Source organism: Balaenoptera musculus, chromosome 6 (genome assembly GCF_009873245.2).
Source record: "Balaenoptera musculus isolate JJ_BM4_2016_0621 chromosome 6, mBalMus1.pri.v3, whole genome shotgun sequence".
Taxonomy (NCBI): domain Eukaryota; kingdom Metazoa; phylum Chordata; class Mammalia; order Artiodactyla; family Balaenopteridae; genus Balaenoptera; species Balaenoptera musculus.
This window is the reverse complement of record NC_045790.1, coordinates 98,769,831-98,783,360: the sequence shown is the minus strand read 5'-3', so window position 1 is coordinate 98,783,360 and position 13,530 is coordinate 98,769,831. Positions and strand designations below refer to the sequence as shown.

The 13,530-nt window shown below is 44.5% G+C and overlaps 1 protein-coding gene across 2 annotated transcripts in view; it reads left to right on the top strand.

Annotated features, from left to right (window-relative positions):
* Window positions 1–13,530, top strand: part of ASTN2 (astrotactin 2) — a 902,613-nt gene that overhangs the window by 704,102 nt on the left and 184,981 nt on the right. For both annotated transcript variants that reach the window (XM_036855709.1, XM_036855708.1), the window contains exon 17: window positions 10,170–10,435. In XM_036855709.1, coding sequence (XP_036711604.1) covers window positions 10,170–10,435 — 266 coding nt within the window. The remainder of the gene's footprint in view (window positions 1–10,169; window positions 10,436–13,530) is intronic.

The window sequence follows — 13,530 nt, the reverse complement described above, 5'->3', positions numbered from 1 at the left end:
CAGCTACGGGGAAGAGGGAAGCTAGTGGGAGAAGTAACACCCTGAACATGTTCTCCAAAAGCATCGCCTATCAGCATGTTTAAAGATGACCTTTCAACCTGAGTATTGTTAAGATTTCAGTGAATATGAAGACTTAGAAGTGTGACAGCAAAACCCCTAAGAAAGTGGTCAGAGGGTGGCAGTTTCTTTTCTAATGGCACCAAAGCCTCCAACTGAGCCATCCCAAGTTCATACCCTCCCTGACGTTTGAACCTGGCAGCCTCTCACCAGCCCCAGGTGGCCTGGTTTGTCTTGTTGGCCTGCTTTGCTGCCTCAAGGTCCTGTCTAAGTAGGATCTGGGAGTCTTCATCTCAAGCAGGCCATTAGCATCTCAGAGGCCTCTCGCTCCCTAAATCCTGTCTAGGAATGATTCCTTGTGGGCATCTCCTCCTTGATCCCTAGTCTAAGAAGCTACTGGAAGGAGGGGGAAGGAATTGAGGAGGAACTCATTTTGGAATCCTTCCTCAAGGGGATAAGTTTTGAGTAGAGTTTTTAAGAAAGAGGAGGAATGGGATCCCAGGGAAGAGAAAGCAGGCTTCTTATTAATGATGCTTCTGCGCTTCATCAGACAGAAAAGAGGCTTTGAAGTCAAAGCCTGAATGCCTAATGGCCTTTGGCTGCAGTGTGTCACCTCTCAGAACCTCTGTTTCCTTGGTTGTAAAATATGGTTATAAAAATTGTAATATTCCTAGTCCAAAGCACTGTTGTGAGGATTCAGTGAGATTTATAGTGTCTTGTGTTTGGCAAAGAATAGAAGCTCAGGAAATGTGAATTTCCTTTCTACCCTCTCCCCTTTTCAAGCACTTGTCCCACCACATCTTAAAAATGAAACGAGGTTGTTATAATAATACTAGTAATAGTAAGAACGGAAATCTCTGGAGAGGCACAGGCGTACATTATCTAAATTCTTACAGTAACTTTTATTATTGGTGATAATAGCCTTATTTTATGCATAAACAAGCAGAGGTTCCAAGAGAGGAAGTAGCTTGTCCATGGTCACACCCAAGGCCTTAGCTAGCCCATAAGTCACATTTTGCGTGAATTAGGAAATGGTGCTCCTCTGCTTGGATTCAACCCCGTGGGTACAGGCATGGCCAGTGGAGCTGAGACAGGATTCAGCCCCGCACTCACCCCCTTGCCTTGTCACTGTCGTGCAGTACACAACTCGCATAACTGTACACAGAAGCTCTGGTCAAATGCGTAGTTTTGATCAAACTGAAATTCAAACCCAGATCTGACTGACATTCAGACCACATCCTTTCCAGCGCTACCTGGGAGTTCATCTCTTCCTGTTTCCTTTAAGATCCTGCTCCATTGTTTATCTCTTCTTTCTGCCTTATCTCCGTCTCTCCCCTTTCCTTCTCTTATGGCTTTTCCTTCCTAGCTGATACACTCCATCAAATCTCTGCACTTAAGTACCGGTAGGATTGAAATAAATCATTATTCATAATATCACCCCCACCCCATACCTAGCTCCAAACCTGGCACTGGTAGGCCTTCTAAGTAATGCTTGTTCAGAACCCCTGTAGTCATCACGCTAGGCTTCCTTATATCATAGCTAAGCCTTTACTCTCCTTCTTGTTGCCCTCGGTGCCTAGCAAGTTGCTTTGCCCGCAGTAATCACGCTTTGGCATGAAAGAACTAAGATTTTTCCCAAGAGCAATTGTCTTAAGCAGGCACTAGAGGGCAGCAGAAGATCACACATGGCCTTTCGTTCACCTTCCTGTTACTGGCCACAGCCCATCTAGTCTCAAGAGGCAGGAGTAAATGATACATTGCAATGCTGACTGCTCCCTGAACAGCAAGAGCGATGTAAGTCAGGGGGAGGCGGGGGCTGAGCATGCCTTAGTCTGTGGGAAGAACCACTTTTGGGCCCACTGAGCTGCACTGGGATTCTTCACTCTGCCCCTTACTTTAGGGCAAATAATACAGCAGGACCACATGGCTATTTTTGTGCTTTTTAAAAATATTAACATAATTCTAATTTGCAAACAAAAGACATCAGCCACTACTGGGCTACTGGGCATTATCCAGGGGTCCCTCTCCCTGCCCCACAGAGAATATGACCTTCCTCAGAGATTGACCTGCTGTCACTTGAAACAAGTATCCTCTCGTAGGTTATACTCTGTCACTCTGAGTCTCAGTTCCCTCCTCTGTAAACGGAGACAACAATTTCTACTTTGTAGGATGATAGCAAGGACTATATGAGATTATAGATGCTGCATCTCTCCTTTGATGCTCAGAGCAGTTCAATGGGGAATTAGTGTCCTCATTTTACAAATGAGAAAACTAAGATTAGAGAGGTGAGGTGACTTACCCAGAATTCAGAATCAGGTAGTCTGACTTAATAGCTTTGGACTTAAGCTTTCAATTCTACCCTTGTCTACTATGTTCCACCAGGTAGGAAGCGGATAGTTTAAGGAGATTCCTGACAGTGTGGTTAAAGCGCCAGCAGGTTACAAGGGAAGCTTTACAGATTCAGACGTGCACAAGAGTGAATAATGCTGAGCTGAAGACCAAGCACTGGAACAAACGACCTCTGACGATGCGCCTGACACCCTAGAATTTATAAATTCTTCATTGAGTTCTGTTTCTCATTTATCCTCGAAATAATCCAAGATTTAGGTACTAGCGTTGTTGACATTTTACAGATGAGAAAATGGAGCCTCAGGGAGGTTAAATGACTTGTCCAAGGTCATCCAGCTGGAAATGGAAAAGCTGGAATTTAAACCCAAACAAGTCACTGTCCTATAGCTTCCCTTCTGCAGTTTGGCATATTACTTGTGAATTTAGGGAAGAAGCTGCAAATCAGGTTAGAACAGGGCATCAGTTGTCCTAGGATTTGGCAGTTTTGTAGACCTGTCCTCTTTTTAGAGTCTCCACTGTTGCTTCCCCTTCCATTCCTCAAACATGCACACCACACACACACACACTCGGGCATACACACCTTAATCAGAAAGCACTCAAGAATGCCCCACAGTTCCTGAGGGTGGGAGTTCACCTGCCTGAACTGTAGTTTGTTGGTTAATCTTAGCATGACCCCAAGTAGGGGCAGGCTTGAGTACTGCAGATAGGGTGTCCAAAAAGCACAAAGTGCATAGCTCTGGGTCTGGGTCTTATGATTAGAATGAGAATTGCAGTTTTTAGATGGCAAGCCAGTCTAGGTTCAACAGAGCTGCCCCATAATGGAACTGGAGGCCTAAAAAGATAATGAGTTCTGTGTCATTAGAAGCATCCAAAAAGCAGTCGGAGGATCATTTGGTGGTGAATGAAACATTAGATGGAATTTCTGACCAGCTGACCTTTAAAGTGCCTTTTACCCATGAGATCCCTTAGCCCATGGAAAGGGGTGGGGAAGCCTAGGGTTGTTGTCTGGGGGTGGCAGGAACGGGGAAGGCCCAAGTGTTTACAACAGGGATGACTTGTGTAGGAGTAAGAATTAGTGCTGAAAATTTTTCGGCGAGAAATATGGACAATGAAAGGAGTAGTGGGACCAGGTGCAACAAGCTAGACTAGTTATAAGCTCTGTGGTCTTGGGCAAATTGCTTTACCTCTCTAAGTTGTCATTTGTACATTAATAAAGTAAGGTTTAAGACTGTCTGCCTTTGGAGCTATGGTGATAAAATTGAGATAGTGGATTTGAAGTCTGATAAGGGTTACAGGAATAGAGGGGATTAAAGGAAAAAAAGAATCAGAGTACACATTCATCTGTTTATTTATTCAGATAGTCACCTGCAAACTGTCTGCATCACATCAGGCATTGAACTCTGTGCTGGGGATGCACACAGTCATTGAAAAAGGTCATAGTTCTTGCTCTTATGGAGCTCACAGTTTAGTTGGAGAGGCAGATATTAATTTAACATTAACTAAAATTTAAAATGTGATAAGCACTATAATGATGATGGTGATGTAAACGGTTCAGTTGATAGTACAAATTGAGAATGATCAAAATATAGTTTATGAATATATGCATGTTCGAAAGTACATATCATAGTTGGTTCCCACACTCCTTTTAACATATTCACTGGCTAACCTTCCTCTGCTCCTAGATGAAAATCTTAGCAAGCCACATCTAATCTATTATAACGTTTGTGGAACAGACAGTGCTATAGACATTTTAAATTGATAACACAGTTTCACATCAGGAATTAGGATGTCTAGTCCAAGATTTTAATCAAATCTCTAAATCTGACAAGTCAGATCTCCTCTCCCTCCCCAGTGGGGATATTAGGAGGTGGGGCAAAGTTGGCCTTCATTCTGTTTCTCTCCCTTGCTCTTCTTCTTCCTCTCCCTCTACAGTCAAAGCAGGAGGGAGGAATGGTAAGGATTAGGAAGCTCATACTTGCCCTGATACCCTTGTATCTGGCTCTGTGTTCTCGGGTCCTGGCAGGTTTCTAAAACCGACCCTCTCTCGTGGCGGGGTGGGGGGCGTTCTGTGGTTTTTCAGCGGTCCTTGTGGCCGGGGCTTCTCCCAAGACCTGAGACGATGTGGCATCTCTGCGGCTGGCTATTGCTGGTCCCCCTCCACCCTCTGTTTCCCTGGCTGCTCACCTTATGGAGACTGTCACCGTGGGGACCCCTCAACCTCTGTTATAATTCCTCCTGGGTAAGACTCAAAACAGATCCAGCCCAGCTCTTTCTCTTATGTGACCCACATCTGGTCCGGGGGAAATACTCAAGCATCTTTCCCACTGGCAACCTCTGGGATTTGGGGCGAACCCCTATGCTGCCTCTTCTGCTCTGCCGCCACAGGCCACTAGAACGTCTGCCGGTGGGGTATGACCCTAGTCCGCTATCTTCCCCGTTGCCGAGAAAACGTAGCAATTTCTCCAGGAGGCACTCTTTTGAGGCTCCTTATCACAAACCTTGGGATTAGAAGGTAACGTGCTCTACGTGACCCACCTGGGGTGCTGGGGACTCTGAACGTTAGGTAATAGCTGTCTCCAAAGCAAATCTCTCCTATATCCTTCCCGTCTACTCTCTGACCTCATTTTACTTCCTTGCTCTGGCTGAGGTTTCTAGAGTTATGAAACTAGTCAGGATTCATCTCCTTTGTAAATTCTGCGTATCTGGGATTTCAATTCTATTCTGTCTTGGTGTCTCAATAGAAATTTCAGTTTTAACATCTTGTTACAACAACAGCACAGCAATAATTACAACAATCACAACAACAACACGGATAACAACTAGTATCGACTGAGTGCTAAACCTTTGCCGGGCACCTTATTTAATCCCTGCAAGTAGTCTTTCAGGATGGCACTATTATTTATAAAGGGCACGCTGGTGATGCTGGAGTTTGACTGTCAGGCTGAGAAGTTCAGATTGCATAGCGCAGAAGTTCAGTCCTTGCCGATGCCATTTCAGCTGGTTACTTTCCCTTTGTTAAGGATATTTCTGTGGGTCCTTGAGCCAGGCTTCAGAGCAATTGCTTTCCTCCAAGAGGAGACAGTAACTCCGCCTAAGAAATGATCCCATTTCAGCAATTCCTGGGAGGCCATTGCTGTAATAAAGGCCATTCTTTATGATATAAAAGTCTCACCCTCTTCCCCCCACCCCCATCCTTAGCGTTTCTAATTTGAGCCCCTCTGGTCCCTGTGGAGCCTTTAAATGCTTCAAGTGCAAGCCTATTGCCAAAGCAAGCCTGTCTGACTCGGGACGCAGCGCCCTGCACTGTTGCCGAATATTGAACAAACATTCACGCAGCTTTGGCTCTCCCAGAAGCCCTTAGTCTGATGCCTTTGTTTTGTTTTCTGGATGAGGGCAAGCGGTGCCATCACCTCCTGCCGAAAAGCCCTGGCTGCCCTCCCAACAAGGAGTTGTCACTTCAACTGAGGCTTTTTTTTTTTTTTTTTCTTTCTGGTGGCAACAAAATAATACCCAGCAGGAATTTGGGAGGAGAAAAAAGAGAGTTCAGTTGGCAGGTTCTCAAATGAATGGGTTGTAGTGTCATTGGAACTGAATTGGGCTTGAAACCAGACATGATCCTATTTTGGAAGCATTGTTCAGAGGGATGGGAAATGTGAACAGAGGATAAGTCTCTTCAAAAATGTTCTTTATCCTTGGCCTGTTAAAGACAGCCTGTTTTAACTAAACTCTCCCATCCCCTCAATGGCAAGGGCCTATGTGAGAACCTAGAGGAGGTCAGAGCAACTGGCAAATTGATCAGCTATTCATCTGTCAACCTTTCAACTGAGAGAGCTAATTTTACTTTGAGAAGAGCTTACCACTTGATTACAAGCCATCAATTAATTGTCAATCCTGAAATTCACAAGTCTTCGCTCTTAGACTCATCAATGCTTTGATGAGATGGCACAGTGATCAGGGTATGTTAATATACATGTATTCAAATATATTATTGAAAATCTTATTGAAAGCCTACTGTGTTCCAGGTAATACGTAAAGTGGATGGCAATCGACGGAACTAACACTGTCTCTGCCCTCATGGATCTTATAGTCTGGAGACATTAACAGGTGATACGTAGAACAGGATGCTGTGAGGATCTTTAGTATGAAACCCTAATAGAGATTGGAGGCATGGGGATGGAGTTCAGGGAAGGCATTTCTGAGGACCTGGCCCCTGAACTAAGATATGAAGGGTGAGTGGGAGTGAGAGCCAGGAGAAGGCAGGGCCAGAGGGTGGGATGGGGAAAGCGTTCTGTGCAGAGAGAAGAGCACGTGCCAAGACTGAGAGAGAAAGGACAGGGTGTAGCCAAGAAACATAAAGGCCAGTGTAGCTGAAAGTAGGAGACTCGGGAGGAACAGGATGACAGATCAGACTGCAGAGGCAGACAGGTGGTCTAGATCGCATATTACCTATGTGCCATGGTAAGGATTTTGGTCTTCATCCTAAGAGCAGTGAAGTGCCATGGAAGAGTTTTAAGCAGGAGGAGAATATAGAGTTTGCCTTTTGAAAAGATGACTTTAGCCACAGAGTGAAGTTGGTTCAGAAACAATTAGCTTTCGCAATTGTAGTATCTACAGAGGAATAATTAATGGAATGGCTAATGGTCTTCCCTGCTGTAACTCTCCTCCAGATCATAACTTAGGTATGACACAATCTTTATGAAAAGGATCGTTGTTAATAAATGCATGGGACTTAGAGGTAAATCCCTTTTTCCATCTAGGTCTCAGGTTCCTCACTTGTTAAGCCGTGGGTTTGGACCAGATGATACCCAAGCGCCCTCCTTTTGCAAAACAAGCCCTTAAATTCAGCTTGAATTCTATACTGCTACTAGAATTCAATTTTCAGCCTGGACTATGGGCTTTTAACCCCATTTTTTTTTAAATGATAGATTGTTAAAAAAAAAAAAAAAAAAGGATTTATTGGACAAAAGCAGACCAGCAAAGATCAATAGCTCATTTTGTTGTTAAACAGATAGATCTTTAACCCAATGTCTATGAATGTCTGTTTGATCAAGGGAATTCTTACTCCCAGCACCATGTTACGTATTTTTCCCAATTAAATTATGGCAAGGTGCTATGAGGGATGGGGCATCTGTGTTCTAAAAAATGAGATAACAAGAGTAGTTTAGTTTAAGTGATGAATTGGTTAACAGACGGCTGGGGTCATGTGCTGAAAGGATCACTAACTCATCATGTGACCTTGGAAAGCCAATTTCCTTCTTTGGGACACAGTTTCCTCTCATTTTAAATGGGAGGGTTTTACCAGATTAGACTTTTCAAAGGTATGCTTTTTCGATAGTTTTCAAAAGATATTTTATGGAGAAAAGGTGCCCCACTCTATTTTTTCTCCTTGGAGGTTAATAATCCAAGTGTATTGATGGTCTATTGATTCCAAAGTTTTTCCTTTAACTAATCCATCATACTGCCACATGCCTGTGTAACCTCTCTCTGAAACTCAGTTTCCCCATCTATAGCAAGGGCTATAGAGCAGAGGTTTCCAAACCTTTTCTGTAAAGGGTCATATGGTAAATATTTTAGGCTTTGTGGGCCATAGAGTCTTTGTTGCAACTACTCAACTCTGGCATTTTAGCCATACACAATATATAAACAAATGAGGGACTGTGTTCCAATAAAACTTTATTTACAAAAACAGGCAGAGGGCTGGATTTGACCCACAGACCATAGTTTAGTGAACTCTGGGTCACAGTGTGGGCTAACTGCTCCCTAATGTCCTCGCGGCTCTGACTCTCCCTGACCTTCTCCCCTGAAGAGTTATTCTCTCCCAAGTTGGAAGTCCCCCTTCTCCAAAATTTATCCCTCTGGACTGCACTTCCAAAAGTCATCATCATCATCTCCTTTTGACATGTCTGTATATAAGACTGTCTCTGTCTCCCCAGCTGCTGAGATGCCTTCTTCACAGCTTTGTTTTGTTTATCTTAGTAACTACCCTTCTTTAATCCCTCTGAAGGATTGGTTAGCTGGAATTTGCCTTGTCTTCTTCCCCCAGAGCCTTTGATCTTGTGCTCATAAGTATTTGCTGACAGCCAGACAGAAAAGGTGGAGCCCAGATCCCAAGCCCGAGGGCCCAGAGAGTAATGAATGAAGACTGCGTTTATTTGTATTTCTAATTGGCAAGCCTATTTCCAGATCAGCTGCATGTCACTGCAAGCCGAGAGCAAAAACAGGAGACAACCTTCTTTCCCCCAGGTCTCGGTGCCCAGGGCCCCTGTTTTCCACTGAGGCAGGAGCTTGCCCTGATTTCACCAGGCTTGGAAGAAACTGCCATCTGGACCAAGTTTTGTCCCTTAGTACAGGACCACCTTGTTTTGCCACTCAGCCTGTACATTGCACAACTTTGAGGACACCATTTACATCATCCGTGATGTAAATGGAACCCTCTGAGTTGTACAAATCACTTTTTCAAGCTTTGAGCCCTTTCTTCTTATGAAATCTTACACCGAAGGCCAGTCTATAAAAGAGATACAAGTGGAACCACTCTATTTGAAGCTGAGATGCAGGTTTAGAGTCCTGCCTGCTCAGTCTCCCTCTTGCCTTCTTCAACCAGCTGCTGAGATGGCTGTTGGGATCCCTAGAATTCCTCAGATGAATTTTGGAGCCTCTAGACTAGATCATAAATGTTGTTCTAACCATTCACAGTTATATAATCTCTCTCTTGATAAAGTCTCAAGTATATCCCTCCCTAGCACCATGCTAGGCACTGAATACTGGGGGGACAGGAGTGGGAGACCCGGCCCCTGGTCTCCCTGAACTGATTTTATGGTTGGAGAGGTCAACAGAAAATGAACTTAACAAGATAGGGTCTTACAAGCAGAAATACTTATCAGAGAAGAAGGGCTGGGGAAAGGAGGAAAGACTTCCTGAAGAGGGTCACATTGGAATGGAGCGCTCATGGGTGGTAAAGATTTGGAGAGGCAGAGGGGAAACGTAGGCCAGGGTGAGCAAAGGCACAGAGGTGTGAAATGCCACTTGTAGGGATAAAGAGGGACAGCACAGAATGGGGCATGCGTCATTCATGCACATGACAGCACACTGAGGAAAAGAAATTTGAATAAGGGAACAGATGAGCATGGAAAGAAAGGGGAAATAATGCCTTTTCCAGACAGGTCCATCTCCTTCTATCTCATTTACCAGTCATAACTGTTTCAGTTGTTATTGTTAACCACACATTGTAGAATTAATCACTATAGGCTCTTGGACATTCAAAGACTTTCCCAAGGCAGCAGAGCTATAATCCAGCAGAAATGAGATTTAAACTGAAATTGACTTGACTCCAAAGCTTGTCTCTCACCCATTACATGGAACTGCATGAAAAATATAGGACTGAAACAAGTTTTTGAAAAAAAGGTAGAATTTATACAAATTAACAGTAAACAAAAGAATTTCTTATTGGGAAAAATATGCTTGAAAATTTACATCTTACAGAGGTCCTTGAAGAATTCTCTAGTCCAACCTACTGACTTTAAATATAAAGAAAGTGAGGCCCAGAGAAAGCAAAGGGTTATTTAATATAAATGGTATAACAAGACACGATTCTGGTCTCTGAGCCCTCAGGTCAGTGCTCTTTCCAAAGCATCATGAAGGAACCACTCTATCATCTTTGTTCCCTTTCCAGTGGATGACTACCTCCTTAGCACATCGTAATGGGTTCAAGAGTCCGACCTTTTGAACAGTACTGAACAATACTGAACTTATATCTCTTTCTCCAGAGACCACGGAGTTGGGCAGCAAGAAGGAGCTCAAGTCCATGCCCTTCATCACCTACCTCTCAGGCCTGCTGACGGCCCAGATGCTGTCTGATGACCAGCTCATCTCAGGTGTGGAGATCCGCTGTGAGGAGAAAGGCCGCTGTCCATCTACCTGCCACCTTTGCCGCCGACCGGGCAAGGAGCAGCTGAGCCCCACACCGGTGCTCCTGGAAATCAACCGCGTGGTACCACTTTACACTCTCATCCAGGACAATGGCACCAAAGAGGTGAGGTCCCCTGACACAGCCACTAAGTCAAATCTAAGAACCAACCCTCCCACCTCCTGCCCTTGTGGGCCCTTTGTCCATCGGAATTGTCATCATCGTCATCAACAGCATGGTGAGGGCTAGCATTTATTGATCCCTTACCATGTTGTAAGCACGTATATAACTTGGTTAACACTAGCTGCTGTAACTGACAAATTCTCGAATCTCAATGGCTTAGTACAATTGAGGTTATTTCTTGTTTGTGCAGAGTCCTAAATAGAAGTTTTTGATGGATGGGTGGCTTTACTCTGAGAAGTAGTTCAGGGTCCCAGCCTGTTCCATCTTGTGGTCCATTAATCTGATGCTTCCACGGCTGCTGTGGAAGAAGAAAGAACATGGAAGATTGCACATGAGAAGTTTAAACGGGCCACGCCTGAAAATGGCAAATTATCATTTCAGCTCCTATTCTGCTAAGCTAGAATTCAGCCACTGGGCACACCTGTCTGCAGATGAAGACAGGGAAATGTATTCTATCTGTTTGCCTGGGAGAAGAAGCTACGGGTTTGGTGAAAACCTAGCAGCCTCTGCCTCTGTACTATACTTGGGTTATCTCATTTAATTTACCCTCCAGATCTATGATTTACTTATAAATATTGAGTTGATTCATATGGAATTTCTGACATTTGACCATTTTTTTATTTATAAAAATGGCAATTCCATATGGTTCATCCTTTTCTCATGCCCTCTTTACAAGTGAGGAAATGTAAGATGTTGAGTGATTTGCTCCATGTTGGTCTGCTCCAGAGCCTACATGCTTAATCATGAAATTATATCTCCTCTTTTTCCTCTTTCTATCTCTCTGACTTTCAATTATAGCATGTCAGGGCTTGAGAGGACTGTATCAATGATTTAGTTCACTGGTTTGCACACTTGTGTTCGTGGAACATTTTTTCCAAATGTAATGTTCAGGAACCCCAATCCATAAAACTAGGAGTAGTGATGCCACTCCTTCAGTAAGGAAGAAGGAAGAAGGCAGATAAAGCATCTCTACTTGGTCCCCACTCTTCCCTCTGCAACAACTTCTGGACAACCCTGGGCCTCCAAAGAAGGCCATCTGGTAGACCACTGACCAAGTCCAGTCGGACTTGGATTGCGTGCCCCTCCCAAAGCATCCTCCTGGGCTGAGTAAGTGCCAGTGCATGGTGAGTGGTCAGGTAGGGCTTCGTAGAGGGCAGATCAGGGATGAGAATAAGGAAGTGGGGAGAGTATCATCAGGTAGAAGACCTGAGGCAGAAAAGAACATGGTCTGTACAAAGACCTATAGAAATTTCCCATGACTAAGACCAAGAGATGGAGGGAGAGCAGATATGAGGCCAGAGGGGACAGAAAGCACCTGATTATTTAGGATACTATAAGCGAGGTCCTGGAGTTTGGACACTATCTGGAGGGCAGTGACATGCTGAAGATACATGGTTAGCAGGAAGCTGATAGGATTAGATTTGTGTGGCAGAAAGAGCCCTCTGGAAACAACCCAAATGACCACCAATGGGAGAGCAGTTAAATAAGGTGTCGAATATGCATACAGTGGAACACTGTACTACAGCCAAGATGAATGAACTATAGTGACACTTAATATGAGATTGATGAACATAATGTTAAATGAAGACAAGAAATCCCAAAGATACGGTTTATATAGCATGATACCCTTCCCTCTATTTTAAGTTAAAACAGACACACACACACATACACGCATATCAGATACACTGCCTTTTAAAAATAAATACAGATGCAATAGAGAGTTTAAAAAAGGAATCAAGGAAATGATGAACGTAGGATTTAGGATGATGGTAATCTTAAGTCAAGCGAGGCAGGGTAATGGCACGAGGGAGCATTAGTTACATGATGGTAGTCAAGTTTCTAGCTGATGTTTGGGTGCTGGATTTGTGGGGCTTTATGAAAGTGCTAAAAGTAGCTAACCAGCTAATACTAACTGGATGAACACATAAAGCCTGACCATGCATGGTGCAGCAATGAGCTTGAGTCACGAGCCGTGCATCTCAAATCATCTAACTCTGCATCAGAGGTCCCCAGACCAACAACAGAAAAGCCAAGAGAGCCAAACGTGTATACATCTCCAAACCTCTGGTTTCAGGGTGAGAGTCAACTGTGGAGTCGTAAGAGTGGCAGCAGGGAGACCCCTGAGGAGGCTGTTGAAGCTTCCAGTAAATACCAAGGGTTGTCTGACCAGTGCCGTGTCAGCGCAGACAAAAAAAAGCAGCACGTCGGTAGCTCTCCAGGGTTTGGTGAGAGAGGCTATGAATATCCCTATTTACGGCTCTTTCTGGGCCACACACTCCTCATCTTTGAGGTGGTTCGATACTAGCTAAGTCACAGGACTTTTTTTTTTTTTTTTGTAATTTATTTTTATTTTTTATTTTTGGCTGCGTTTGGTCTTTGTTGCTGTGCGCGGGCTTTCTCTAGTTGCAGCCAGTGGAGGCTAGTCTCTGTTGCACCGTGCGGGCTTCTCATCACAGTGGCTTCTCTTGTTGTGGAGCACGGGCTCTAGGCATGTGGGCTCAGTAGTTGTGGCTCGCGGGCCCTAGAGCGCAGGCTCAGTAGTTGTGGTGCACGGGCTTAGTTGCTCTGTGGCATGTGGGATCTTTCTGGACCAGGGCTCGAACCCGTGTTCCCTGCACTGGCAGGCGGATTCTTAACCACTGGGAAGCCCCAAGTCACAGGACTTTTATGATGTGTTCTTGGCACGTGTGGTGGCAAGACGAGCGCTGGTTCCTTTCCTCTTTGCTTAGGAGTCAGGTTCCCCACGTCCAGATGCTATGCCAGCTTCCCTCAGCATCGTCAGTTCTGGAAATGGGTCTTCCTGAGGCTGATTCACGTTCTCTCAGAGAAGCCCAGGAATGTGAAAGCGGTCACTAGATGTCACTGTTCTCCTTATGTGGCATCTGCTGCTTTTGAAGCACGAGTCCTTCCTTCGTTAATTCAGTATTTTTGAGCACCTCCTATTTGCCATGTCACGCCCCAAGAAGTGGGTGTCACGCCCCAAGAAGTGAAGAGTGGGACAAATGGACACAAATGAGCGTGGTCTTTATCTTCGTGGA